Below are 26,025 nucleotides of genomic sequence, written 5' to 3'. Positions count from 1 at the left end.
CCACTCCCTGGCTTTCTAGCCTCTCATCCAGCCCACTTACACTTCCAGCTCTCTGGCCTGGAATCAGACTCTTGTCCTAGCTCTGCTGGCAGCGGCCTCCCTGGGGGTTGTCCCTGACTACCCCGACCAGTCGTCTTGCTGACCATGAGGTCTGCTACCACTTGACCTCCCTTTGAGCCTGACTTCCATGTCCTGGCAGGACTTTCTTCACTTTAGTGGACGTGGGAGCCCTCTGAGGGCCAGGTCTGGGTCACAGACACCCAGACGTGCCCGCAGCACTTGCAGAACCCCCGACAGAGAGGAGGGCTGAACAAATGCTCACAACATGCCAATGAGCTACTGACTCCCTTCATCACAGAACAGCCCCTACTGATTCAAGAAGAAGCTACAGGGACTCACCCACAAACCGGAACTGGTTTGGAAACATATCGAAGAGCCCATTGCTGTGCATGGCAAAGAGGATGGCGAAGTAAACAGCTAGGCTGCCCCAGATGAAGAAGTGGTTGATGGCTGTCCAGTAGCCTGTGTCCAGCCCAATCTGGGAAAAGCAGGTGTCACAGGCAGAAAGAGCATCCCCCCCAAACCCTTCCTCATAACAGGAAGAGAACTTAGTGCCCAGGGTGGTCGCATGGACAGGAGGCTTACTCCTTCCAGGGGAGGGCAGGCCCTGGTCTGCCTCATACCTGCACGCTGACCACGATGACCAATGAAGTAGCCACAGTGACTGCAAAGGACTGGTAGTCAGCTAGCTGGGTACCATCATCCCGAGTAGCCTCAGCAAACACCCCATATGGGATGAAGAACATGAGCACGGAGGTATAGATGCCTCGGGCAATGCAGATGAAGAATTGGCGTTTGTTGAAGAGCAGGTTCAGCTGGCCTGGTTCATACAGCTTAGGGTACTCCATGCTCCGTTGCTCAGGGACGTCCTGCATGCAGGGGGCCAGGCGGGCCAGGAGGCTTCAGGAGGGCTAAAGGTACAGCCCACCCCGGCCGCCTCCTTCCCAAATTCTTTCATAGCGAGATCCAACCTCAAGCCCCCCCATCCATCTTTGTTCAGCAACCAGGAAAGTCACAGGGCGGCTGCAGCTGAGCCGGAGCATCAGCCACAGCCTCCTGTGTGTGGAGCATGGCCTGCCTGGGCCCCGTCTGTGTGCTTCCTCCCCAGAGCAGCCCATCCCTGCCCCCAGGCCCCCCGACCTCCCTCCATGTCCCTTACCTGGTCAAAGACCCCCATGGCTAGGACCGGAAGGGATGTGTACACGATGTTATAAAGGGTGATAAAATACTGATCGTAGACAGTCTGGGAAGAGAACAGAGAGCAAGATAGGAGTAAATACACACTCCTTCTTCAGGCAAAAGAAGGCTGCTGAGGGGCATGCAGGGCCCTAAGGGATTATCTGGAGCCTGTCTCTGCTCCCTCACAGACAGGCAAGCAGTGGGCTGTGGGCACCATACCTGGGCAGAGAAGCCGCAGAAGAAGCCAAACCAGAAGTGGACCATGGTGAAGGCAAAGTTCTTGTAGAAGAAATAGCAGAGGAACTTGCACATGCGCAGGTAGGACCAGCGCCCGTGGACCAGCAGGAGGCGCTGCAGGAACTTGAACTGGGAGAAGGAGTAGTCGGAGGCCAGCACAGCCTGGATGCCCTCCTGTCCACTGATGCCCACGCCAATGTGAGCCGCTGCAGAGACGAGAGCGCAGAGGATCCCACACCCAGCACCCCAGCAGGGCAGAGCCTCCCCAGCCCCCGCCCTGCAAATCCACACTCACTTTTGATCATGCTGACATCGTTGGCTCCATCCCCAATGGCGAGGGTCACGGCTTTCTTGTGTTTCTTAACCAGCTCCACCACTTGTGCCTTCTGCAGAGGGGTCACGCGGCAGCAGATGACAGCTTTGCATGCACAGGCCGTCTCCAGAAACTCCAGCTCCATGTCTGCCTCCAACGCATGGGCCTGGAACACAGAGCCTGAGAGAGCCCCACCTTCCCCGGGGTAGGCCCCACTGAGGTCAGGGCAGAAAGCACAGGGTAAGACGAATGGCCCTGTGGGGAGAAGCGTGCTCTGGAAGGACTGTGCCGCAGGAAGCATGGGGATGCTCACCAGGCTGTGCCCATTGATGACCAGAGCATACTCGCCAGCCACGGCCTCCAGGACAGAGGTGAGCTTGGCGGACGAACGCCTCTCCTGGCAAGTGAAGCCGTTTCCCACCGAGTGGGATGCATCCATCATCTTCTCCCGGGCTTTCCTGGGAAGGGGAAATGCCACCGTGGGCTTCCAGACGAGCGGGGGCTTCGAAGCGCAGGACGTCCGCCTGCAAGGCCTCCATCTACCTGAGCTCCTCCCGTACTTCCAGGACAGTGTGGCCAGTGACCACGAACACCTCTGTCATGTCATCCGTCAGCATCTTGCAAGAATAGCCGATGTTCACGGCCGTCTCTACCAATAGAGAGACAGTGAGGTCAGCACGCCCTCCAGCCCTAGGTCCTAGGCTCAGGCTGGGCCCAGATGCAGCTTCCTCTGCCCCAGTGGGCAATCACCTTGCTTATCTCCAGTCAGTACCCAAATCTTGATGTTGGCCAGCGTCAGGAGGGCAATGGTCTCCGGGACCCCCTGTTGAAGCTTGTCCTCAATGGCTGTTGCACCCAGCAACTGAAAATACCACAAGGGTTCCAGGCAGAAGAGGCCCAGGTGTGAGCCCCCCACGACCACCCTTGGCCCACCGTGTGGCCCATACCACCATGTCGCTCTCAACCTCCTCGTACACGCTGGCCAGCCTGTCCTCCCGGCTGTCCTGGGCCAGGCTGGCTTGCAGCCGCCTCTGGGCCCACGCCCCATAATACTCTTCATCCAGATCCTTGTAGGCCAGAACCAGGGTCCTCAGCCCTTCCCCTGCATACTCCTGGGGACAGAGCCGAGAAGGTCACCGTCTCCCCCAGCTCCCATGACACTGAGGTCAGAACCACAAGGCCTCTCATCACACCTACATTCAGGTGGTCCGTGGTGGTGCTGAGCAGCTCCGGGGTGGACGGGTGGAGTCTGTCCAGCAGGAGAGTGTCAGCCCCTTTGCAGTAGAGTCGGATCCTCCCTTCTGGATTGCGCACTATGATCGCGGCATGGGGAAAAGACCCAGAAAGACTCAGGCAGGCAAAGACCCCCCACTCTAACACAAACAAAGGCCACCCAGCCCCTCACCCACCCCAGGCCTTTATGCTGCCCCAAACACCTCCCGCAGCCAGGCCTGGCCTCACCGATGACTGACATCCGCTTGCGGATGTTATTGAAGTCCAGGATGGCCAGCAGCTGATAGGTGACGGCTGTGCCCATCTCGTGGACAGTGATGGTTTTGGGGGTGCGAGAGCGGAATACAAAACCGAAGTTCCTGGCTGCGGTGACCAGGGCCCCCTCGTCCGGGGACTGAGCCTTGTAGTACAGCTCCCCTGGGTGGGGAGGAAGGCACAAGCGGTGTTAGCAGCTGCCTGGGCCTCATGTCCTGCCCAAGAAGCCCCTGCCAGACTGGGGACAGTGCCAGCTAGCTCCTAGGCTCACCTTCGTTTTTTTCTTCTGACATGACAGTATGACACAGAGAAAGGAGGCGGAAGAACTCATGCGTGTGGGGGTCCCCCATCTTGACAGCCTCCAAGAGTGTAGAGTCCCAAAATAAGAACTTCTTGTCGGCCAGGGGATTGAAGGAGAAGTCGACGGGCTCTGGTCTCTAGAGAAGTCAGGAGAGCAACAAGCAGAGGCCGAGCCGTCAGGTTGCACCGCGGAGGGCTGTCCTTGCCTATTGTTCCTTGCCCTTCCAGAGGACAGCCCAGGACCCTGTGCTCTGCGGGCCCCAGATCCTCCCTTTTGCTACCAGTTCTTCCTGAAAACACACATTTCTCCCAACAGCCTCCACTTCTGGATCAAAGAACACCCCCCTCCTTACCATGCCCACTGTTACTGGGTGGGTGCCCCGCATTGTCGGCACAGAGTGACTATGGAGGCCAGACCTTACCTCTCCCAATTCAGCCTTGTGTCCCAGGACATCAAACACGTCCCCTGCACGTAGCCAGGACAGAAGGAGACATCACGTCAGAGCTATGAGCCTTGGGGAGGAGCCTCTAGGATAGAATCCCTGCAGGCATCTGGAACCCTCAACCCCAACCACCGAGCCACAGTCACAGGATTGCATTGCAGACCTCAAAACCCCACTCACGGCCCCCCCTACCCCCACCAGCTCTCCTGCTGGGACCCCAGGCCCCTCGGATGCCCTCACCCTGTAGGCCTCACCCCACATGCTAGCCGCAGGCCCGGGTTAGCACTGAGGGAGCTCCGTCTGCCTTGGAGTTGGGCCTCACACACCCCGTGGCTCGGCTGCGAGGCCACACTGGAGACCACGGTCACATTCCAGAGACTCCCAAGGGCACTGAACAGCAGGGTGGGGAGGGTCTAGCACCCCCTTTGCCACGATGCCGCCCTACACGGCTGCGGGGCTGAGACCAGGGGCAGGGCGTCAGCAGAGGAAGGGGAGGCACTCTGCGCTGCATCCTGACCCTGGGATACAGAGCCCATGAGGTCCCAGCCCCACAGACCCGAGCAGGAGGGAACAAATCCCAAATGACAAGGTGACCGCAGGTGCCCCTTGTATATGGGGGGAGCCCCTCGGGGGGGAGCCCCTCAGGGGGGAATGGGGTAGCGTGGGTCAGCGCGGCCCTACCGTAGCTGTGGCCGCTGATGGAGCACTTGCTGAAGACCATGATGTTCTGGGTGAGGGTGCCCGTCTTGTCAGAAAACACATACTCCACCTGACCCAGCTCCTCGTTCAGGGTGGTGGTGCGTGCCTCAGCAGGTGTCCGCTTCTTCGCACAAAACATTTTCTTGTCCCAATTGATGAAGTAGCTGTGGCCCAGGCGGATGACTTCCACACTGCACAGGGGACCAGTGGTGAGGCCCAGGCAGGAGCAGAGGAGGGCCCCCCAATGGGCCTTTGCCACAGGCCACCCTGCCCTGCCTGGGGAGGGAGACAGGATGGATGGAGGGGACACCCGGGCATGGACACCTGGGCGGGAAGGGCCAGGGGACCCTGAGAGTGCCTCCGGCCCCGGAGCCCGACCCTCAGGGACTCTCCAGACACGAAGGTGCAGAGGGCCTGGGGCCTGGGGCAGGCAGACAGACGGGATGGACAGCAGGGAGGGGGCTGCACACGAGGCACCAGGCCGGGTCTTACCTCAGGACTAACAACACAGAAACCATGCAGAGAAAACAAGAGAAAGTGTGTGAAGGAAGGAAGAGAAGCGAGAGCTGGTGAGAGCCCTGGCCCCTCATGGCCTGTGGCGCAGTGCAGGGCGGCCCCACACGGGGACATGGGACTGACCGCAGGGGGAAGTAACCCAGGCAACCCAGCTCGGCACTTCCCTCTGACCCCACGCCTAGGTCCACTGTCCTCTTGCTTGGGAAGGAGACCAAGCCAGGGGCAGCCTGGAATCCCGCATGCTGCTTGCTGCCAAGAGGGGTCCCCGCACCTTCCCCCCAGTATGTGGCTCACCCCCAACACAGCCCGGAACCTCATCAGACTCGGCAAGAGGCTTAGTGGCTACCTCGGACACTGGATGAACAGCAAGCCCAAGATGGAAGTCAGATAGCAGACCCACGGCAGCAGTGACCACCCTGTGTCTCCCAGCGCCAGGTCCTCCAATCTAGTCTCTGCCCCCCATCCCCTCCCCTACAACATCTATGAGGATAGGATAGGAACTCCGGTGGCCCTGGGCCTCCCAAGGTCATGTGGCCTGGGAGCCAGCGGCCAGCATTGTGGGTGCTAGGACTGTGGGGTGGTGGAGAGACCACGGGGGCACCTGGGGAGGCTGTGTGAATGACGCTGAGCCCTTGGCAAGAGTCCCGAGCATCCAGACAGGACTTCCTTTGCCACATACCAGGCACCCTCACCTCCCATGTGGTAAGGACACAGGGAAGGGGCTGTCTTCCCTTTTCCCCTCCCACTTATGCTTACAGGCCCAGGCCCCATTCACATTCTCTGTACCCAGACATCCCGGTGTCTCCTAGACCCTGTTCATGCTGCTCACTCTGCCAGCCAACACTTCCTGAAGCATTCCTGGAACTTTTTTTTAAAAGAATCTTTCAATGGCTTACTAAATACAAAGTCCACTGACAGAGCATCATTAAGAACCAGCTCAGCTGCCCAGTCATGCTCTGTGATGCTGCCAAACAATGACCATACCTAGGGTCCCATGTCCATGCCTTCAACTTCATCCAGCCCAGTCATCTCTTCCAAGAAGTCCTCCCTGATTAACTACCCAGGGAATGGTGGTCTTCCCACTCCATGCCTCCCATGTGACGTCACAATGGGAATGTGGGGTACCATGTGTCACCCTGTTGGCATCTCTCCTCCTTCCTAGCCCGCTGCTGGTGACGGCAGACACCCTCCTGTACACCTGTGACCCCCTCATGTTCCATACTAGCCTACAGGGAGAATGACTCCCAGGGCACTTGCTCCTGATTTGTTTTAGATTTCTCTATGAGGCTGAAGCACCTGGAGGGAAGGCGGCCCATCCTCAACATGTCTTTGCAGATGGCACAGCACAAATTTGGCACGTAAGCAACATGTACTGCATAAATCGATATGGTTTTGGTTCTAATACAGTCCAAAGGGCCAGGAAACCGTGATGAAGCTTGCTCCACACACAGATAAACAGAGTACAAGATACTTAAGGCCTAAAAAGGAGCTCCAGGTTCTTGCCCAAAGGTTTTGTTTTCACAGAAAAGTCTGCCAAGGGACCACCTGGGCTCCTTGGGAGACCCGGGGCAGAACAAGTGCTTACCTGACATAGAGCGATATGGGCACAACGGTGTTGAGGATGATGATGTAAGACCAAAAGGAGAGGAAGCCAGAGAAGAAGGCACTGTTCACTGCCTCGTCCCAGGGCAGGTAAACCTGGAAGCGCGTCCCAACCTCGTGCTCCCAGATGGCATTGCCAATGGCCAGGATCACCCCCATACACACCAGGAATCCAAAAATCTGGTGAGGAATGAGAAGCAGAGGCTAGGCTGCCACTTAGGAAGCCCCCAAAACCAAGCACACCCCTGAAGATCAGCACTCATACCCTAAATCCTCAAAAGCGCAGGCATCTTTAAAATGCTGGCATGAAAAAATAAATAAATAAATAAATAAATAAATAAATAAATAAATAAAATGCTGGCATGAAAAAAAAGTAAAATAACATAAAATAACATAAAATAAAATAAAATAAAAAACAAAATAAAATAAAATAAAATAAATAAAATAAAATAACATAACATAAATAAAATAAAATAAAATAAAATAAAATAAAATAAAATAAAATAAAATAAAATAAAATAAAATGCTGGCATGTTCTCCTGGGAAGCACTCAGAACTGGTAAAAGGTTCCAGCTGACCAACAATCATGTGACCCTCGCTCTGAACATTTCTTTTTTTTTTTTTTTTTTTTTTTTTTTAAATATTTTATTTATTTAGGATAGTCACAGAGAGAGAGAGAGAGAGAGAGAGAGAGGCAGAGACACAGGCAGAGGGAGAAGCAGGCTCCATGCACCGGGAGCCTGACGTGGGATTCGATCCCGGGTCTCCAGGATCGCGCCCTGGGCCAAAGGCAGGCGCCAAACCGCTGCGCCACCCAGGGATCCCGCTCTGAACATTTCTTAACCATGTGACGTGGGAGCTCAGACACCTGTACAGCTTCCAAACGGACACACTGGGGCCCTTCCCAGACAGAGGAGATGCGAGCAAGCTACCCTCAATGTGACAAGGCAACTCATCCATCTACCTGAACTGAGCCTCCACAAGCCAACAAAAATGCCAAGTTTCTGTAATGTTCACCATCTCATACAAATTGCCAGAAAAAATTTTTACCCTGGGAAACAAATTTTATCTTCATAAATATAGATTATTTGAAAGTAAAACATCTTTTAAAGATCGTAAAAGATTCTTTTAAAGATTTAAATCTTGTAACCCCCGAAAAAGGTTCATAAGAAGATTCTCTGGTGGTTAAAAGTAAAAAGCGGAGACTGATTTCAGACATGTTTCTGAAGCTCCATCCACCATGGATGCTTCGTAACCAAACAGGAATTGCCCAGGGGCCCAAGGACCGCCAGGGGGCGATATAAGCCTGTGCATGAGAGACTCAACGACCCTTGGCAGCGAGCGAGGTTTCAGCAAACCCTTTAAGGCTGGGGCTGGCCCCAACCTTGGCAAGCTGGCATGTGGGGGGTCAGCAGCAGGCAGTGGGGGCGCAAGAGGAGGAGAACCCAACAAGGAGCTCAAATTTCTAGTCAAACAAGACAAGGATTCAGGAATGGTCAAAAACTAAAACAGAGACTTTTCCTTTGGAATCATCCACTCTTAGAAGTCTGGGGAGGGACACCTGGGTGGCTCAGTGGTTGAGCATTTGCCTTTGGCTCAGGACATGATCCTGGGGTCCAGGATGGAGTCCCACATTAAGCTCCTTGTGGGGAGCCTGCTTCTCCCTCTTCCTGTGTGTCCCTGCCTCTCTTTGTCTCTCATGAATAAATAAATAAAATCTTTCTTAAAAAAAAAAGTCAGGGGAAAAGACCCCATTCATTATCCATCTGCCAAATGGAAATTTTTCTTTTAATTCCCTCTCCATCCCCATGAAGGCCTCCTTGTCCCTGCCAAAAGCAAACAGAAGGTCACATGCTGCAGCAAAGTACCACCATAACTGCAATCCAGAGAAGGGAAGATCTGTTTTAGCTCTCATCCAGTCCTTGATTCATCCACGTTCTGAAGGTTCTTTTAAATAACATCTACCAAGGCTCAAGGGAGCCTGAAATAAACGCTGCCTTTGAGTGGCTGACCTGTCAGTGGCTTCACTGCCAAAACCTGCAGCCTGACTACTGACCAGGGAGGGGAGGTGGGAGCAACGAGAACTGCCCGGGGACTCCTGGGAGGAGACTCACCCAGAGCACCAGTGTATTCATTAGGCGATCAATACTTGTTCTCTTGAACTTGGTCCTGCCACTGTTCTGCATCAGCTTAGTGTCAGGACCTAGAAAGGAATGGGAGAAGCTGGGGAAGCCAAACCACCAATGTGCCTCTGGGTTTTTACCCCCATCACCAGACTGCAGGACCTCAGGGTGGAGCAGTGATGCTGGCTGGAAATGTGCCTGGACAGAGGGCTCCTCCAGCTCCCCGGAGGGTGGCTGTGGCTCCACCACTCACTCTTCATTCCTGGGGCCCTGGGAGGCTCACCTGCAAAGACGACCAGCCCAAAGCACCACTCGGTGTTCCGCAGCACGCAGCCTCGCAGGAGCATGTTCTGGTTGCTCAGGGGGAACTTGCTCTCCTTCCAGTAAAGGGTCCCACTGAACTTGTCCAGCTTGTTGTTGGGAGGCTCGCAGACGACCTCACCTGAGCAGGAGACAGAATGCTGCCATTCCAGGCGCCGCTGACAGCCTTCCTATGAGCCAAGATACAGCTGAGAGAGGTGCCTCTGCACACGGCCAGGGGCTGAGGTTTGGTGACTTAGCAGGAAGAAAGAGCTGGCATGAACGGATATTAAAGGTACACATACCCTCCGGCCCTGTGATCCCACTGCGGGGACTCTGTTCTACAGAAACAACAGCATACGTCACAATGGGTTTACTCAAGCGTTCTCTGAACAGCAAAAAACTGGCAATGGAATGGTCAAGCAACATTGTACCGCATCAGCTCTGAGGAACATGACACAGCCAGTAAAAGGAACGAGGGAGGTTTCTGTAAACCATGATGCAACAAGATAACCTGATGGATTTAATAGGTAAGGAAAAGCAGGTGTAGAGATTTGGGTGCAGTACGATCCCAGGGCTTGGTGTTCACATCTGTATAAACAGAGTGTGGACAGATACGCACTAAAGGACCAGGGCACCTGGCTACCTAACAGGGTGGAAGGGAGGAGGTGTTTTTCTTATACACACTATAGTCTGGCCTTCTAACATATACCACTATTTGGAGCCAGATAAGAATAAACTGAATTTCTCTCAACACACACAGCAAGGAGGGAGGTATCAGCCATGAAGACCTCCTGTAACAGCCATGAACTCAAAAGTAGTGGTAGCCACCTTACATTGCTGACACTCCTCCACAAAGAAAAATCCAGGGAGCTGCATCACAGCAAAACGGAGAAGGTACAACTGAAACCCCAAAACCCAACCCGCCTCCTCTACCTGAAAGCCGCTTCTCCAAAATCACTCACCATCAAACTTGGCGAGCCTACTGATGTCTCCCAACTCCGAGGTGACTGGGATTGCCTGGCGCACTTTCATGTTGGTCTCTCTGGAAGGACAGCGTCCCTAAGTCCTGGCTCCCTTCACTTCCTCTAGACTCTATCTGGGAGCACCTGACCTTGGGGCATCACCTTCATTACTGAGTGTACTTCCACATACCCAAAGCCTTTCTGATCCCTAAATTTTTCAAAAGGTAGAGATCCCAGACCTGGTAATCTCTTCCAAAAAATTAGCTTTTTACCCTTAAGGAGACAGAAAATTTGTGACACTCACCCATCAAGTTCTGCTGTCTCTATGTAACACAGGCCATGGGGCTCACTGCTGCAAAGGAGGAGGAGATCCGCCTAGAGAGAAAGCCTGGTGAGAAGCCTGACAGCCAGCCCTCCACTCGCAATGCACTCCTTGTTGATCCTTCCTTCCCCTAAGGATTCTTGGTTTGCTTAGTCCCAAGTGTGAATGGCTAGAAAGAAGCCAGCCCAGGTATATTAATATGGCACAGAGGCTTCCCACCCAGGGCACCTCGGGGGCTCAGTCGGTTAAGCATCGGACTCTTGATTTCAGCTCAGGTTGTGATCTGAGGGTGGTGAGATAGAGCTCTGTGATGGGCTCTGCACTGAGCGTGGAGACTGCTTATGATTCTCCTCTCCCTCTGCCCCTCCCCCTTTCACGTGTGCGCACACATGCACTCTCTCTCAAAAAGTAAATAAATAGGGCAGCCCTGGTGGCGCAGTGGTTTAGCGCCACCTGCAGCCCAGGGTGTGATCCTGGAGACCTGGGATCAAGTCCCGCGTCGGGCTCCCTGCATAGAGCCTGCTTCTCCCTCTGCCTGTGTCTCTGCCTCTCTCTCTCTGTATCTCTCATGAATAAGTAAATTAAAAAAAAAAAAAAGTAAATAAATAAAATTAAATTTAAAAAAAGAAGCTCCCCACTCAAGAAAGTTCAATCCACAGATAATTATGAGACAGTAATAAATGAAGAAAGACTTATTTCTCTGCCAAAAAAAAAAAAAAGAGGAAGAGACTTGCAGGCCCAGAGGGCCACCTTGTCCCTTACCGCCACAAACTGATTATTTTCTAGCTTGATAATATCACCAACACAGACATTCATCCACTGCTCTTGCTGGAGGCTGAGGCAATGAGAAGACAGAGAAGAAGCCGTCAGAGAGAAGTTCCCAGGGGGCCCCTTCCTCCTGGCGGCCCTCTGTCCCCAACAGATACTCACCTTCCATTGATGAGCACTTGAGACTGCCGGTTATTCACCTGGTTATCACTCTTGTGGCGGAACTGAAAAGAACTAAGAACAGTAAGACACCTTCCTTCCCCCCCTCCTAGGGACTGAGATGATCAGTGGGATGCAAAGTGTGCTGGGTCCTCATCTCCAGTGCACCTATCCACAGATTGCCTCTTTCTGTGGCTCTGCCCCCTGCCCTTGGCCAAGATGCCACGGATCTAGGGGCCAGGTGGGGGATGGCATGGTCCCCAAGGACCAGTCCCAGGCAGAGGAGAGCATGTTGGGAGTAGGGGTGAGGAAGACGTGCAGGAATGGAAGAATGGAAGCACTCACATAGTCATCAGTGGCATCTTTCACAGCTGTGATGGCAAGGACAAGAACCAAAGGCACTATGGTGGTGAACCAGGACAGGGAAGACACCTGCGGGATCAACTGCAAGAGAAAAGAGGGCATGGCTCTGAGGCCCCATCCCATGTGCCTCAGCCCCCTAATCTGACCTTGCTCCTAGACTTTACTTGGCTTCGTGAGTTGCAAGTTTCCCTATAGGACACTCACCTGCAGAATGAGAAGGAACAGGAAGTAGGTATTGGCAACTTCCTGGAACTGCTCAAAGAGGTTGACGGGCAGGAAGGTGAGAATATTGTACTTGGAGGTTTTGATGCAGTTACTCTGCGACAATGGGAGAGAAGATTACCAGACAGCCTCCAATCCCAACCCAGAACCAGGAGGAGGTTGCCCCCCTGCTTCGACACTTCCCAAACCTCTGCCCCTAAAAGCTAGTAATCACAGGTGTGGGAGGGGGAAGTGGCGGAGAGAAGACAGTCTTGTGGGGTCCAGGTGAAGGTAAGAAAAAATAGGTATGGAAAGCGGTTGGGGGGTGGGGTTCCCTGCCCTGGCCCCAGCCTAAAGGGGGCCTGTGCCCTCTGGCCCTCAGGAGGATGGAGCAGGTGGGGGCTACAGTCACTCACCGCATACTGGAACTTCTCGTTGTATTCTCGGTCATTGGCTCGTGCCCTCCTTTCTTCTTCTGCAATAGAACGATGCTGCAATCAGGAGGAGCAAACAGGAGGCCTGACAAGATGTCAGGCCTACCCATTTTGTGGGGTTTCCAGTGAGGGCCCTTGGCCCTTTCCAGAGTACTCAATTTTAAGGAGCTGGTGCCACATGTGAGGTGTCACTTGGTTCTTCCCTCTTACCACCAGCCTGGCCAATCGGCTCTGCAGGCATTCATTCACAAGACAAGACCAACAAGTCAAGGTCTTCTGCTAGGGGCACTCACATCCCCTCCCCCACCCCTTTAATTAACACCTTAGTCATTATGGCCTCAGGAATCCTCAGAGGAACAGCAGCTGCAGACATAGACCTTCCTTCCCCTGGGAGCCCCTGCAGATCTGGTTGGAGCACTGCCCTCTTCCTAACCTGGGGGTGGGGTGAGTGGCAAGACGGTGGTCACCAGGTCACTGTGCTCTGCAACTGCTCTGCGGCAGCATCCCAGCTCACAGCCCCACGTGCGTACCCCCTCCAGGAGCCTTTGCTCATCACATGTCACCAGCAGAGCCTTCTGACTGGCCCACAATGACATCACCTTATTTCAAAGCCCGTCTTCAGGCAGGAGAAGGGGGGGTCAGGGATATGGGTCATGCAGACCAAGACAGCAACAGCAGTGAAGGAGGCAGGAACAGGGTGGACTTTACAGGGCTGGCCACCTGCACACCTCGCCCTCAAACAACTACCACTAACTGAGTGACAGATGCGCTACACCCATCTTCAACACCCGCTGATGGGGGACGGCAGGCACCAAGTCCATGTCCCAGAACATGGGGCTGTCCTGTGAAGGGTCCTCCAGCCCACCTCTGAGGGTCACAAGGGCCACAGGCCGAAAAAGAGGGGCTTCCTGGGGGGCAGGCAACACAAGGCACTCAACCTATGCTAAAGCCAAAGGCAGGATTCCAGGCCCCTGCCACCAGCCTTGCAAAAACCCCTGCAGAGCTCAGAACAGCACCCTCTGCCTACTCAAGGCTCCTTCCCCGCGTGGCACTTTACTCCCAGAAACCTCCCCGGGGGGCCTGGGGCCTGAGCCCCCAGCATCCTCAACAAGGACCATGCAAGAGAGAGGCGGGAGCAGATCCTCTGGAGCCAGGATCTCAGGGCCTGGCAAGGAGAGGCCCAGGGAAGGCTGGGGAAGGCTGCGGACAACACAACTTGGGGGAGGGGGGCACGAGCTCGGGAGAGCTACCAGGCGCCGCCTCCCGTTACCTGTCCCCCAAGAGGGCTTCTTTCTGCTCCAGGAGAGGGGCGCCCCGGCCCGGGCCCACTTCTCGGGCATCTCCTTGGGGACCGTCATGATCCCGGTTTGAGCGGGGGAGAGCGGGCGGTCCGCGGTCGTCCTCGGCCTCAGCGGCGCCGACGCGGCAGCCCCCCGGGCAGGCGCACCAGCCGCGGCCGCTCACAGGGGAGCCCCGGCCGTCGGGCGCGCGCCCCACCTGCAGCCCGGGCCATGCCCGCGGCCGCCGCCCCCAACCCCGCCGCCCGCGCGCCCAGTGGCCGGAGCGCCGCGGCCCGGCTCCACCCTCCGCCCGCCCCCCGCCCGCAGGGCCGCGCTTGCCAGCGCCGCGTAGGCGAAACCCGCGAAGCCCCGCCCCTGGGGGGGGGCAGCGTTGTCTGGGTAACCGCTTTCCTCCCGCCCCCGCCCGCAGGGAAAGCGGGAGGGCCGCACGGATGGAGAAAGGAGAAGAGACGTGGGAACCCAGTGCCCCAGGCCCTAGGCGAGGCGTTCAGGTGCCCCTGGCGCCCCGGGTTCCCCCCAGGGTTGTGATCCGCCCTCCCCCAGATTCACTGCGGCTAGTCCGTCCCTCAGCTCCCTGAGCCACAGTATAACACCCAGTCTCAATGACACAGGGCCTCCACTTCCCCCACCCCCCGCCCCTCGCTGCCCCCGTCTTACCTGGGGGGCGCTTTTGTGCACACAGTGCCATCTCACCCAGCAAGGTCCCAGCAATCCCATGGGAGACCCTGCAGGAAGGTGACATATGTGTGAGGTCAGAAAGCCAAGGGTAACCCTTCATTCCCCTCTGCAGAGGCCTCAGCCCTGGATACGTGTGTGTCAGAACTGCCAGTCTACAAAAGCCAAGACCTGCAGAGAAGGAAGCAGACAAGAAGGAGAAATGGCCAGACAGACAGGAGGAGCACAGCACTCAGGGTACCCATCCCCGCAGCAATGGATGCTCCCCTGTGCCCTCCTGGTGGCCATGAGAGGTGCCTGTGTTTACTGGAAAGCAGAGTTTCCAAAGGGTAGGGTGGAGGGAACCTGAGCCAGGAAACACCTGGCAGAGCCTCAGGAAACAGTGGGCAAGCTCCACCCTTCTCAAAATGCTTATAATCCTGCCATCCCACACTGCTGGGGCTTCCATTCTCACCTCCTCCAGGGGAGCTCACACTACAGGCCTGGGCTTCATTTCCTGAACAGGTCCCCAAACCACTTCCTCTCACTTCCTGGGTCAGCAGAGGGGCCTTGCCCACTGTGCTGGGGAGTCACCCTCTCTCTCCCTCCCCACAAGCCCAGCCCCGCCAGGATGGCAGTAGATACAGGCTCAGGGAGCATCACACAGGTCTTTGTTTTTCCTTCCATCTTACCATGTCCCTTTCACCTAAAAAGGTAAAAGGTCTGGCCTAGGAGACAGGGTCAGAGCCTCATCCCTATTGCCAGCCAGGCCCTGGGTCCTCTTGTCACCTCCTCTTTCTCTGTCTGGGTGAAAAGCCTTCCCCCTCATCTGTTCCCTTGTCCAGGGCCTCCGAGGCACAGCCTGCCAGCCTGTCAGCCCAAAAAGATACTGATTGCCTGTCTGACCAACCTCTATAATTACAGACTCTGGCCACAGCCTGTCACCCACACCAGCCATCCCTTTACTAACTCAGACTCCCTTTCTGAACCCCAGGTCAGGCAGAAAGCCAGAAGTCCTCTTCCTCCCCGACCCTTCCCAACACTGATCTTGCCAAGGGTGCCTGGCTCAGGAGGAAAAAACTTCATCCATGTTTGGGAGATGCCAAGCCCTCCTCCAGGGGCCCTGGCCAGGGTCTCCACCCAGTCTAGAGCATGAGTCACAGCAGGGTGGGGTGTGGAGGAAGAGGCTAAAGGAGAAGATGGGAGGGTGGGCACCACAAGTTCCATAGCCAGCCCCACCCTCCAAAAGAGAGTCCATCAAGAAACACCACCAGCCTGAAGATCTGGGCTTGAGTCCTACGAAAGAATTAATGAAGGGACCACACACACTCTTAGGATTCCCGAGTCTGGACACAGATCAGGAAAGTTGTTTTACTTCTAAGGCCCTGAGGAGAATGAAAGCTGACTTGCTCCCAGAACTCATCCCCTCTGGGGCTCTGGTGGGGAGGGAGCAAGAGTGGGAGACATGGGGGACGGCACTCGCTTCTCCCCAGGCTCCTACAGCCTGGGTTTCTTTAACACTAGGCACACCAGCCACGTTGCCCTGCCCATCACCCGGCCCCAGCCCCCTCTGCAGCCACATTTAGAATAAAAATAGCCGGCTCTGGGAGGAAGGCAGTGCTCCTCCTCTGGCCGGGCCCCCACTCCCTTCCAGCCCGAAGCCTAAGCCGGGAAGACGGACCCCTTCTCCCAGAGAAGGTTGGCAGGTCAAGGGGACGGCAGGAAATGGGATCCCGTACCCCTTCCGTGGTCAGGGTCAGACTCCTCCTGGGGCCCCCTCCAGAGACGCATCCCTCACCCTACAAGTGTCGGGCGGCACTCCCCGCCGCGCCGCCCCCTCCCTTCAGCCCCCCTGCCTCACCTCAGCGCGCGGCGCCGGGCGCCCGCCCCGGCCGCCCCGTCCAGCCCATGCCGGGGGCTGCGGCGGGGGGCGCTCGGCTCGGCTCCCCCGGGCTCCCGCCCCCAGCTGCAGCCCCGCTCCCCCGGGGCTCGGCCCGCTACTTTGTGTCAGTTTCGGCCGCAGCGGGGCGGAAGTGACGGAGTCGGCGGCAGAGGCGGGGGGCGGGCGGGGGCTTTGGGGAGGAGGAGAGGGGGAGGGAAGGAGGGAGCCGCCATCTTTGTGCGGGGCGGGGGATTGGGGGTCTTAACCCTTCCGAGCCGTGGCCCCCGCCCCTCCCGCGGCACCTCCATCCCGGAGCACCTCCACCCCGGGACCCCTCCATCCCGCGGCCCCTGCACCCAGGGGCCCCTCCATCCCACGGCGCTCCACCCAGGGGCCCCTCCATCCCACGGCCCCTCCACCCAGGGGCCCCTCCATCCCACCGCCCCTCCACCCAGGGGCCCCTCCATCCCACCGCCCCTCCACCCAGGGGCCCCTCCATCCCACGGCCCCTTCATCCAGGGGCACCTCCACCCAGGGGCCCCTCCACCTCACCGCACGTCTCCAGTCGGCCAGAGAGTAACGAGCCCAGACGTTTTTTGTTTTTTGTTTTTTTTTTTTAAGTTCATTTACTTAAGTAATCTGCACACCCAACATGGGGCTCCAACTCACGGCCTCCGAGATCAACTGGCAAGTCCTCCGACTGAGCCAGCCGGGCACCCCAAAGGGAGCCCTGGCGCTCTTATTCACTGGAAAGGGTCCCGGGAGGGCGGCCAGGTAGGGGCGTGAGAGCGAGCCTCCCCCGCCCCCCCGCCCCCCCCCCCCCGCGGCCCCAGAGTCAGGGCCTTACTCCTGGGCGCACCGCACCCCTCTCCGGGAGGGATGGCTGGAGCGTCTGGGCACCGGGCTGTGCCTCAGTTCTCCCCCTGCGCTCCCGGTCGTCTCCTCGCCACCTGGGGAGCTGCCCCGCGAGGCTGCGCAGAGGTCTTGGGGCTAGGAGCCCCCCTCACCGAGGCTGCCCGCCCCCCACCCCACCCCGGGCCCCTCCAGGGTGCACCCTTTGGCGGCCACTGGGAGGCTCTTCGTCCGCGGAAGCCATCATTGTCCCAAGACCTGCTGGGGGGGGGGGGGGGGGAGCAAGGAGGGCCAGCGGGAGGGGCCTGGCGCGGGGTTACCGCCCCGTCCAAGTATCCTGCCCAGTTCAGGGGAAAGGATGGCTTGAAGAGCGAACTGGTACAGAGAATGTCTTGTCACCAGCCCTGGGTCTCTGGCCCTCTCCAGTGTCCACAAGGGAGATGAGGGCTGCAATGTCAGAATCATAGCTTACACTGAGCGGAGGCAGGAATTTCCAAGTCTGAAGCTTTATGTTGGGCAAACTCTAGATCCTGAGCCGGCTCTGACTCTTCAGAATGGTGGAGAGCCACCAGCAGCTGATATGTGGCTGTGCCAAGAGTAGCCCCTACCAGAGGGGCCACTACAGGCACCCACCACCAGCCATTACCAGCACTACAAGAGAAGGACACAAGATGACCTCAGGGCTGGCTCCCCTAGCCTTCATGGCAGACTGGGGGCAGTACCTAGTGCACTCTTGAAAGCAGTTCCTGGGGAGCTTCAACAGCATGGCACTTAAGAGACCCCAGGAGAGCCTGGTCCAGCCTCTTGCCTTAGGGAATTATCTGAATATATCCATTTTGCTGATGAGGTCGCTACTGCCCAAGGAGGTCATATGATATGCCCAAGAACACCATCTCTACAGTTTGTATGGGAAGGGAGTAGGAGGTAAGAGGCAAAGGGAGAACCAGGGCTTAGATGAGGGACATTGTCCTAACAGGCCAGGAGAACTATGCAAGAGGAGAGAGCTGGGACCTAGACTCAGAGCCCTTCGCAGAGGGAGGAGAGTGCAGGTACTGGAGAGGGACGCTGTCCTCTCTCACCTGAAGACTTCAGGGCCCCAACCGGCCACGTAGGTGAAAAGCCGTGGGCCCAGGTCCCGGGCGGGGTTGAGTGGGAACCCACAGTTGGCACCCATGGATAGCCCAATGGCCAGGATCAGCAGCCCAACAGCCACAGGCTCCAGACCCGCAGGCACTCCTTTGTTCCGTGTGTCCAGGATGGCCAAGATCCCCACAATCAGGATCCCTGTGCCCAGAACCTTGGGGTCAACAGAGGCAGAGGAGCCCCCATAAGCTGCCAGATGGTCCAACTGTTCTTTCTCACCCAAGCATCCTAGGCCACCAGCCCATGTCATCTGACTTTGTCCAATACAGGAATGGGGGTGGTGCTGAAATAGACCCAACCCCACATTCCCCAGGGCCAGAGGGGACAAGGCAAAGACTGGGGCTTTTCCAACTCTCCCTTCACAGTTACCTGATCCAGGAAGCCATTGTTCAGGGACAGATAAGGGGCAGGGTAGGTGGCAAATATGGAGGCCGTCTCCTTGGGGCCCATCACTGTCAGGTTCCCACCTGTATAGTTCTGTAGGGCATCTGCAGGGGAGAAGGACACCCAGGATTTCCATCTTCATTGGCTCAAAATCACTGCAAGGCACTCCTAGCCACATGCAGATGCTCCTGACCACATTACCGTAATAGAGAGCATAGGTGGCTCCTGAAGCACAGAAAGCAGACAGAAGCTGCACCAGGCAGTAAATGGGGAGCTTGGCCCAGGGGAGGCGTCCCAGGAGGCACATGGCCAGGGAGAAGGCTGGATTCAGGTGGGCCCCTTTAGCGATCCAGAAAAGAAAACAACATCCATTAAGTGCCACTGCCAGGCACACACCAGGTACTACTGCTACTCTTCACGACTTTGAAAAATTTTTTACTTATTTAAAATAGTATTCCCAGCGTAGGGCTCAAACTCACAATCCTGAGATCAAGAGTCACACACTCCTCTGAGCCTGCCAGGTGCCCCTGCCACCCCCCTACTCCTCAGGCAGATGTGTCAGGAAGCTGAGGCTCAACCGGATCACACAAGAAAGCCCCAGATCTTCCTAAGACAGTGTTCACATCTCAGGGCTGCAGCCAGGCACACTGACAATAGCACCTGTCTGGGGACCAGCAGGTGATGACTCCAGAGGGCTTCAGCAGGGGACACAAGAAGGCAAGCACTTACCCTAACGCTTTGCCAAAGATCTCTGCCTAAGTGAGTTCAGGAGACACACACACAGGGGAGGGGCTGGACCCAGCCCAAGGCATATCCCAGTCATCCCAGTCCAAGGCACCGGTCAAGCTCAAGGAGACAATGTTTATGAGTCACTGGAGGATCTGCCATCTACCCACACTCACGTGCATGTTCTGTCCCAAGGATGACCAGTTCCCACCCTCCTCACCTGAAACATTACCACTCACGTAGATGGCTATCGTAACAGCTAGGGAGGCAGCCAGGAACATGGTGAAGAAGTTGCCTTTGCCTTCTCCACTGGTGACAGCTTGTGCCACAGCACCCTGAGTGAGGATCTGGTAGGAGAGGAAAGATGAGGAACGAGAACCAGGAACAGGGAGCCCCAGGAACAGGGAGCCCGGGCAACCAGAGGGGGACAGAGCACCTGGCAAAGCCAGAGGAACAGCCAGGGTTGTTGAATGAGCAGGAGTCGACAGGGAAGGGAGAAAAACACATGGAGGGAAAATAAAGGAGAGATGTGAAGGACGAGTGACAACAGGGAAGGAGGATGAGAGATGGACAGGAATGGAAGGGACAAGGGCAGGGAGAGAAATGATGGGCAGGGACGCCTACGTGGCTCAGTGGTTGAGTTTCTGTCTTGGCTCAGGGCATAATCCCTGGTCCGGGGATCCAGTCCCACATCAGGATCCCCACAGGGAGCCTGCTTCTCCCTCTGCCTGTGTCTCTGCCTCTCTCTGGGTCTCTCACATGAAGAAAAGGGAAGGGAAGGGGAGGGGAGGGGAGGGGAGGGAAGGGAGAGAATTGATAGGCAGTTAAAGAAGGGAGACACCAAGAGGAGCCAAAAACTTCTCCCCACCTCCCCTCTTTCCTTCCCCAGTTACCCAGCCTACCATGAGCACGAACACTCCCAGAAACTCTGCCAGGCACTGTCGGACCAGGTGGCTGCGGATCTGGAGCCTGCTCTTGACTTTGGCCAGGGGGTGGCTGTAGGCCATGGTGAGGACACCCTGTCTCTGGCTGCTGCTCCCTCCGTCTGCATAGGCACACGAGTAGTGCCTGCCAGATAAGGAACAGACTTTAAAACCAATTACCTCAGCTCTTGAACAGCAGTATCTGTACACGTGTGTAGGCTAAGGACATAGAGATGATGGGAGAATGTCCAAGGACAAGCTTGGTGCACGACCAGAGCCTGGAGTTTGCCCGGGCTCTGTGTACTTTGTCTGCCATTGTCATTCTTCCTGTGCTGATGGGCAGGAGGAAGTGTCCTGCATCAATGCAGGTGGCCTCGACCACCCTGGAAGGAAGCACCACTCCTCCCACTCTGCTCATGAGGGACTGGAGACCCTCAGGACTCTCCAAGGCCACACAGCTACTTAAGGGCTAAGCCTGAATTCAAATCCAGATCTTCTGACTCTCCATCCCCTATTGCACAATGCTTTTCATGTGGAATGCGAAGTGTTTCTTCCATTTGGATGCTTACAAAGTTCCACAGTCATCCAGAGAAGCTGGGCCAACGACCAGAAGCTGCAGAAATGAAATCCACTCGGTGAACACTTGCACTTCCCTCGTGCAGAGCTCACCTTGGTTAGAAAGTGCTACAGCTTTGTGTCCCCTGCCATGGCTAAAGGAGCACTTTTTGCCCACAGGGAGCCCCACCCCCCCCTTCTCTGGATGCTTGCCACCCTGATTCTGCATAACACAGAGCCACCACTTCCTACTTCTTATCACAAGCCTCCAATTAGCTTCATTCAACTATGAGTCAAATTCCAGACCTGGGGAGCAGGGTGAGCAAAATACAGTGTGTGTTCTCCCATAGAGCATGTTCTTCTGGTAGGTGGAAACATACACATGAAGATACTATATATAGTTTACAAGGTTCTTGAGAGGTGGGCCCCATAAGCCCCAGGTTCTAATGCAATAGTGGGCATATCTGTACGCAGTAGTTCTTTACTGGGTTTAGTGGATATCAGAATGCTCTACACGCAGGTGCCCATTCAGGGGCAATGCACCCATTTCCCAGCTGCTGGGAATATCAGATGCTGAGAGCACACACCTGTTTCCCTCGTGGTACTACCTTCCATGGCTTAAGATGGCTTCACCCAAGGTGACATGCTCTCCTATAGGGTTCATGTCAACAACTGGTTGATGCAGGGATACAACGACCTGGCCTCTTTGCCTCAATACAGAACAACCCTGAAGGGTCACTCTAGCTTCAAAGTCCCCTTAGCATTAGCTGAGGCTTCTCTTGCAACTTCCTTGTGTCAGTCCCCACTCTGCCTCATCCTGCCTTCAACTTCCTAGCATTTGTATCCCCAGAGAGTGCTAGCACCCCCAAGAAACCTTGCTCATGTCTCTTTTCATCTTTGTCTTTTCCCAGGGAACCCAATTTAAGAGTTGGTGTCAGGAGTGGTTCCACAAAATCTAGAACGGAATTTGGGCGATCACTCACGGGCTGGTTGACAAGAACTCTATCATGGTAGTAGGTAGAATATGGATCGTCTCTAGCTTGAAATAATGCAATGATTAAAACGGCCAGCAGTGGGCAGCTGGAAGCGGTGACTGGTTGGAAGGACATGCACTTGTGCAGTATCTCCAGCACTGAAGAAGAGGCTGAGGGAAATGGTCACTGGGTTCTGCAAAACCCATCACCAAGCAAAGGCAGACCGCAAAAGCCACTGGGCTCCCTTGACAGCATTTCAGGAAAGCCTAACCTCTTGCAACCAGTGAGCATTAGAGTGGAGGACCAGCTCAGATGTGAAGTGTATGAGTAGCAGAGTTTTAGAGAAAGTGCAATTCTCAGCCCCAGTAGGTTTCCTGTGTCAAGGGTAGGGTCCTGAAAGAAAAAGGGTAGGATCCTGACACTTGAGATAGGGACATCTGGGTAGATGCAACTAAGAATCCTGAATCCCGATTCCTCTGAACCTTCTCTCAAATCATTTTGATTTTCCTTTGTCTCTAGTGTTCTGAAGTAGTGTGGGTTTATTTTTTTCCTTGCTATTTAGCATGTAGCGGGTCTTTCAGGTTAGAAGTAAAATTCTCGGGCAGCCCCGGTGGCTCAGTGGTTTAGCGCCACCTTCAGCCCAGGGCCTGATCCTGGAGACCTGGGATGGAGTCCCACATCGGGCTCCCTGCATGGAGCCTGCTTCTCCCTCTGCCTGTGTCTCTGCCTTTAAAAATTTTTAAAAAGAAGTAAAACTCTCCACTTCTGGGATATTTTCTTGGTTTATTTCATTGATGGTTTACATTGTTAGTTTTTCTTTTTTTTTTTTTTTAAAGATTTTATTTATTTATTCATAGACATACAGAGAGGCAGAGACACAGGCAAGGGAGAAGCAGGCTCCATGCAGGGAGCCCGACGCGGGCCTCGATCCCTGGTCTCCAGGATCACACCCCAGGCTACAGGCGGCGCCAAACCGCTGCACCACTGGGGCTGCCCCATTGTTAGTTTTCTTATCGTTTTTTTCTTTTTCTAAGATTTTACTTATTCACGAGAGACACAAAGAGAGGTGCAGAGAGAGACACAGAGGGAGAAGCAGGCTCCCTCAGGGGAGCCTGATGCAGGACTCAATCCCAGGACCCTGGTATTACACCCTGAGCCAAAGGGAAGCGCTCAATCGCTGAGCCACCCAAGCGTCCCCCTCTTTTTTTCCTTTTCTAAAAAAATTTTTATGAAACATAGTCAACATGTAAACATTCTATTAGTTTCAGGTGTACTTTTTTCCTGTTTTCTATCTCTATCACTTGGTCTTTCTAGAGATTTCCTCACCTTTGTCATTAAAATCTTTATACAGGGGCAGCCCTGTAAAATCTTTAAAATAAAATTAAAAAATAAAAAATAGAAAATAAAATCTTTAAAAAAAATTAAAATAAGGGCAGCCCTGGTAGCTCAGCGGTTTAGCGCTGCCTTCAGCCCAGGGCCTGATCCTGGAGACCCAGGTTCAAGTCCCACGTCGGGCTCACTACATGGAGCCTGCTCCTCCCTCTGCCTGTGTCTCTGCCTCTATCTCAGGAATAAATAAAAAAATTTTTTTCTTAATTAAAATAAAATAAAATCTTTTTACAGTTTTTCATTTCTGCCATCACATTTTTTTAAACTCCTCAAAGTTCATTCTTATTTTGTTTATTCCTCTTTTGCAAGAATACCTTCTTTATGGATGTATCATCTTATATTTCTAAGGACATTAAAACGTGCCCTTGCTAAATCATCTTTCTGCAGGTATGTTTCTCCCAAGTCGCTTCTCTTGTCTGAGTCCACTGTTCATGCTGGAGGCTATCCACAAATGTCTGGTCATCTCCAGCTCCATGTGTTTAAAGTGGTACTCTGAAAAGCTGATTAGAAAAATCAATTGTGGGCAACCCCGGTGGCCCAGCGGTTTAGCACCGCCTTTGGCCCAAGGCATAAAATCCTGGAGACCCAGGATCGAGTTCCGCATTGGGCTCCCTGCGTGGTGCCTGCTTCTCCCTCTGCCTGTGTCTCTGCCTCTTTGTGTCTCTCATGAATAAATAAATAAAATCCTAAAAGAAAAATCAATTGTAAGGGTGCCTGGGTGGCTCAGTGAGTTCAGAATCCAACTCTTGGCTTCGGCTCAGGTCATGATCTCAGGGCTGTGGGATAGAGCTGGGCTCTATGCTCAGCAGAGTCTGGTTGAGATTCTCTCTCCCTCTGCCCCCCGCCCCCACTCATACATGTGCTTTTTCAAACTTTTTTTTTTTTTTTTTTTTAAGATTTTATTCACCTATTAGAGACAGAGACAGAGAGAGAGAGAGAGAGAGGCAGAGACACAGGCAGATGGAGAAGCAGCCTCCATGCAGGGAGCCCGACGTGGGACTCAAACCCGGGTCTGAAGGCGGCGCTAAACCACTAAGCCACCGGGGCTGCCCACGTGTGCTTTTTCTAATTAATTAATTAATTAATTAATTAAGAAATTGTATCCTTACATACTAAAAGGAGAAAAAAGTCAGAGGACATGTTCTACTAAATACAAGTCTGCAATTTTAAAATGTGAGTAGGCACAGAGACAAATAGATTAACAGGACAGACAGAAAGGCCCAGCACAGGGAACCATGTGTATTTGTGTGTGTACAAAATATATTCATATCTGTACATACATATGCATATGTATTTTCCCAAATAGAATAAAATGAAGTTGGTCCCATGTTTCTTTTTTTTTTTTTTTTTTTTTAGATTCCATTTATTTATTCATGAGACACAGAGAGAAACAGGCAGAGACATAGGCAGAGGGAGAAGCAGGCTCCATGCAGGGAGCTCAATATGGGACTCAATCCCAGGACCCTGGGATCATGCCCTGAGCCAAAGGCAGACACTCAATTGCTGAGCTGCCGAGGCATCCTGGTTCTGTGGTTCATACCCCATAGGAAGATAAATTCTTGATGGATTTAAAAACTTAAATGTAGGGATACCTGGGTGGCTCAGTGGTTGAGCATCTGCCTCCAGCTCAGGGCATGATCCCAGAGTCCTGGCATCAAATCCTGCATTGGGCTCCCCACAGGGAGCCTGTCTTTCATGAATAAATACATAAAATCTTTTTAAAATAATAAATAAATAAAAACCTAAATATAAAAAGCAGAACTAATAAAACTTGTAGAGGATAAAGAAATATTTTTTTAACCTTGGGTTGGGGATATTCCTAAGATATAAAGAGCACTAACTATAAAGAGAAATATAAACAACTTCTTGGGTAATAAATCAACTTCTGTTCACATAAAGATATAATAAAGAGAAAAGACAAAATTTCATGATTATATCTCTTTGTTCTTATGATTTGCTTCCTTAGAAAAATCCCTTTATTGTCATTTTAGTGAAATTTCAAGAAAACAGAGGTAAACAAATGTTTAAGATCTGCCACTATAAACCACAGTGCTAAAGTTTTGTTTTTGTTTAAAGGTTTATTATTTGAGAAAGAGAGAGAGAGACTGAGCAGGGGGGTAGAGTGGGGAAAGAGTGGGAAGGAAAAAAAAAGAGTGGGAAGGAGATGGACAAGCAGACTCGAGCTCAGCATGGAGCCTGATGCAGGGCTCAGTCTCATGACTGAGATCATGACCTGAGCTGAAACCAAAAGTTGGATGCTCAACCGACTGAGCCACCTAGGTGCTCTTAAGAATTTCTTTAATGAGAAAAAAAAAATCTAGCAACGTTTGTCCTAGTTATATTTTCTCCAACATACATGGGGCGGGGCGGGGGGGGGAATACATACCCACTAAAGGAAAAAATATTTGCCAATGTATTTCATCAAATTACCTCGTGAAATGTCCGATCATAGTGATCCCACACCTGGGGAAGCAGGTGTCCCTACATTTCCACACACACTTCCGCTTGTTAGACTCTAATGCATCCCTGTGTAAATTTTCCTGGAATTGTCTCTAGGTATCTCCTCCATAAGAATACTCATTTTCTACCAGTACCTGACCAAATTATCCTGATTATCCTGACCAAATTAACCTGATTATCAAATCAGGGTTGGGAAGCAGAACAAAAAATTAAGAAGTAAGAATACTGTGGGCCAAAATAATCTGGGAAGCCCTGGATGGTACTACAAAGTAGAAGAGCCTCCACTCACCCCGCGCAGCAGGCGGGTCCC

General features: G+C 54.0%; 2 protein-coding genes and 1 long non-coding RNA gene across 9 annotated transcripts in view; 1 reads left to right on the top strand and 2 right to left on the bottom strand.

The window, feature by feature from the left end:
* The window catches only part of ATP8B2 (ATPase phospholipid transporting 8B2), a 20,022-nt gene extending 3,596 nt beyond the window's left edge, over positions 1 to 16,426 (bottom strand). The window contains exons 1-26 of one of the 5 annotated variants that reach the window (XM_072829655.1): positions 16,289 to 16,426; positions 14,431 to 14,498; positions 12,455 to 12,513; positions 12,042 to 12,155; positions 11,820 to 11,918; positions 11,478 to 11,539; positions 11,310 to 11,382; positions 10,530 to 10,600; positions 10,226 to 10,305; positions 9,244 to 9,402; positions 8,952 to 9,040; positions 6,821 to 7,017; positions 4,702 to 4,910; positions 4,000 to 4,043; positions 3,549 to 3,714; positions 3,251 to 3,439; positions 2,987 to 3,102; positions 2,737 to 2,901; positions 2,540 to 2,651; positions 2,333 to 2,438; positions 2,103 to 2,247; positions 1,772 to 1,955; positions 1,459 to 1,682; positions 1,220 to 1,303; positions 684 to 929; positions 400 to 538 (exon numbers count right to left, since the gene is read on the bottom strand). In XM_072829655.1, coding sequence (XP_072685756.1) covers positions 400 to 538; positions 684 to 929; positions 1,220 to 1,303; positions 1,459 to 1,682; positions 1,772 to 1,955; positions 2,103 to 2,247; positions 2,333 to 2,438; positions 2,540 to 2,651; positions 2,737 to 2,901; positions 2,987 to 3,102; positions 3,251 to 3,439; positions 3,549 to 3,714; positions 4,000 to 4,043; positions 4,702 to 4,910; positions 6,821 to 7,017; positions 8,952 to 9,040; positions 9,244 to 9,402; positions 10,226 to 10,305; positions 10,530 to 10,600; positions 11,310 to 11,382; positions 11,478 to 11,539; positions 11,820 to 11,918; positions 12,042 to 12,155; positions 12,455 to 12,513; positions 14,431 to 14,461 — 3,163 coding nt within the window. In that variant the 5' untranslated portion in view covers positions 14,462 to 14,498; positions 16,289 to 16,426. Of the gene's footprint in view, positions 1 to 399; positions 539 to 683; positions 930 to 1,219; positions 1,304 to 1,458; positions 1,683 to 1,771; positions 1,956 to 2,102; positions 2,248 to 2,332; positions 2,439 to 2,539; positions 2,652 to 2,736; positions 2,902 to 2,986; positions 3,103 to 3,250; positions 3,440 to 3,548; positions 3,715 to 3,999; positions 4,044 to 4,701; positions 4,911 to 6,820; positions 7,018 to 8,951; positions 9,041 to 9,243; positions 9,403 to 10,225; positions 10,306 to 10,529; positions 10,601 to 11,309; positions 11,383 to 11,477; positions 11,550 to 11,819; positions 11,919 to 12,041; positions 12,156 to 12,454; positions 12,514 to 12,905; positions 13,084 to 13,742; positions 13,903 to 14,430; positions 14,499 to 16,288 lie in introns of those variants that run through there. The other 4 variants (XM_072829654.1, XM_072829653.1, XM_072829658.1 and 1 more) reach the window with 4 other exon arrangements.
* LOC140635301 (uncharacterized) lies at positions 6,356 to 22,508 on the top strand. 3 transcript variants are annotated; one of them, XR_012032655.1, is made up of 4 exons: positions 6,356 to 6,593; positions 14,564 to 14,777; positions 20,304 to 21,210; positions 21,804 to 22,508. It is a non-coding gene; the product is annotated as an uncharacterized lncRNA (long non-coding RNA). The 3 variants fall into 3 exon arrangements; XR_012032654.1 differs by lacking the exon at positions 21,804 to 22,508 and having other exon boundaries at positions 6,367 to 6,593; positions 14,564 to 14,741; positions 20,304 to 21,150; XR_012032656.1 differs by lacking the exon at positions 21,804 to 22,508 and having other exon boundaries at positions 6,372 to 6,593; positions 14,564 to 14,685; positions 20,304 to 21,150.
* On the bottom strand, positions 16,893 to 25,964 carry AQP10 (aquaporin 10). The gene is made up of 7 exons (XM_072829696.1): positions 20,907 to 25,964; positions 20,317 to 20,482; positions 19,635 to 19,761; positions 18,890 to 19,027; positions 18,674 to 18,792; positions 18,241 to 18,458; positions 16,893 to 17,812 (listed from the first exon to the last, which is right to left on the bottom strand). Exons 1-7 carry the CDS (start codon positions 21,119 to 21,121, stop codon positions 17,623 to 17,625), a joined length of 1,173 nt encoding a protein of 390 aa, XP_072685797.1. The 5' UTR covers positions 21,122 to 25,964; the 3' UTR covers positions 16,893 to 17,622.
* Between the last annotated feature and the right edge of the window lie 61 nt (positions 25,965 to 26,025).

Source organism: Canis lupus, chromosome 6 (assembly GCF_048164855.1).
Source record: "Canis lupus baileyi chromosome 6, mCanLup2.hap1, whole genome shotgun sequence".
Taxonomy (NCBI): domain Eukaryota; kingdom Metazoa; phylum Chordata; class Mammalia; order Carnivora; family Canidae; genus Canis; species Canis lupus.
This window is presented reverse-complemented; position numbering and strand designations above follow the sequence as displayed.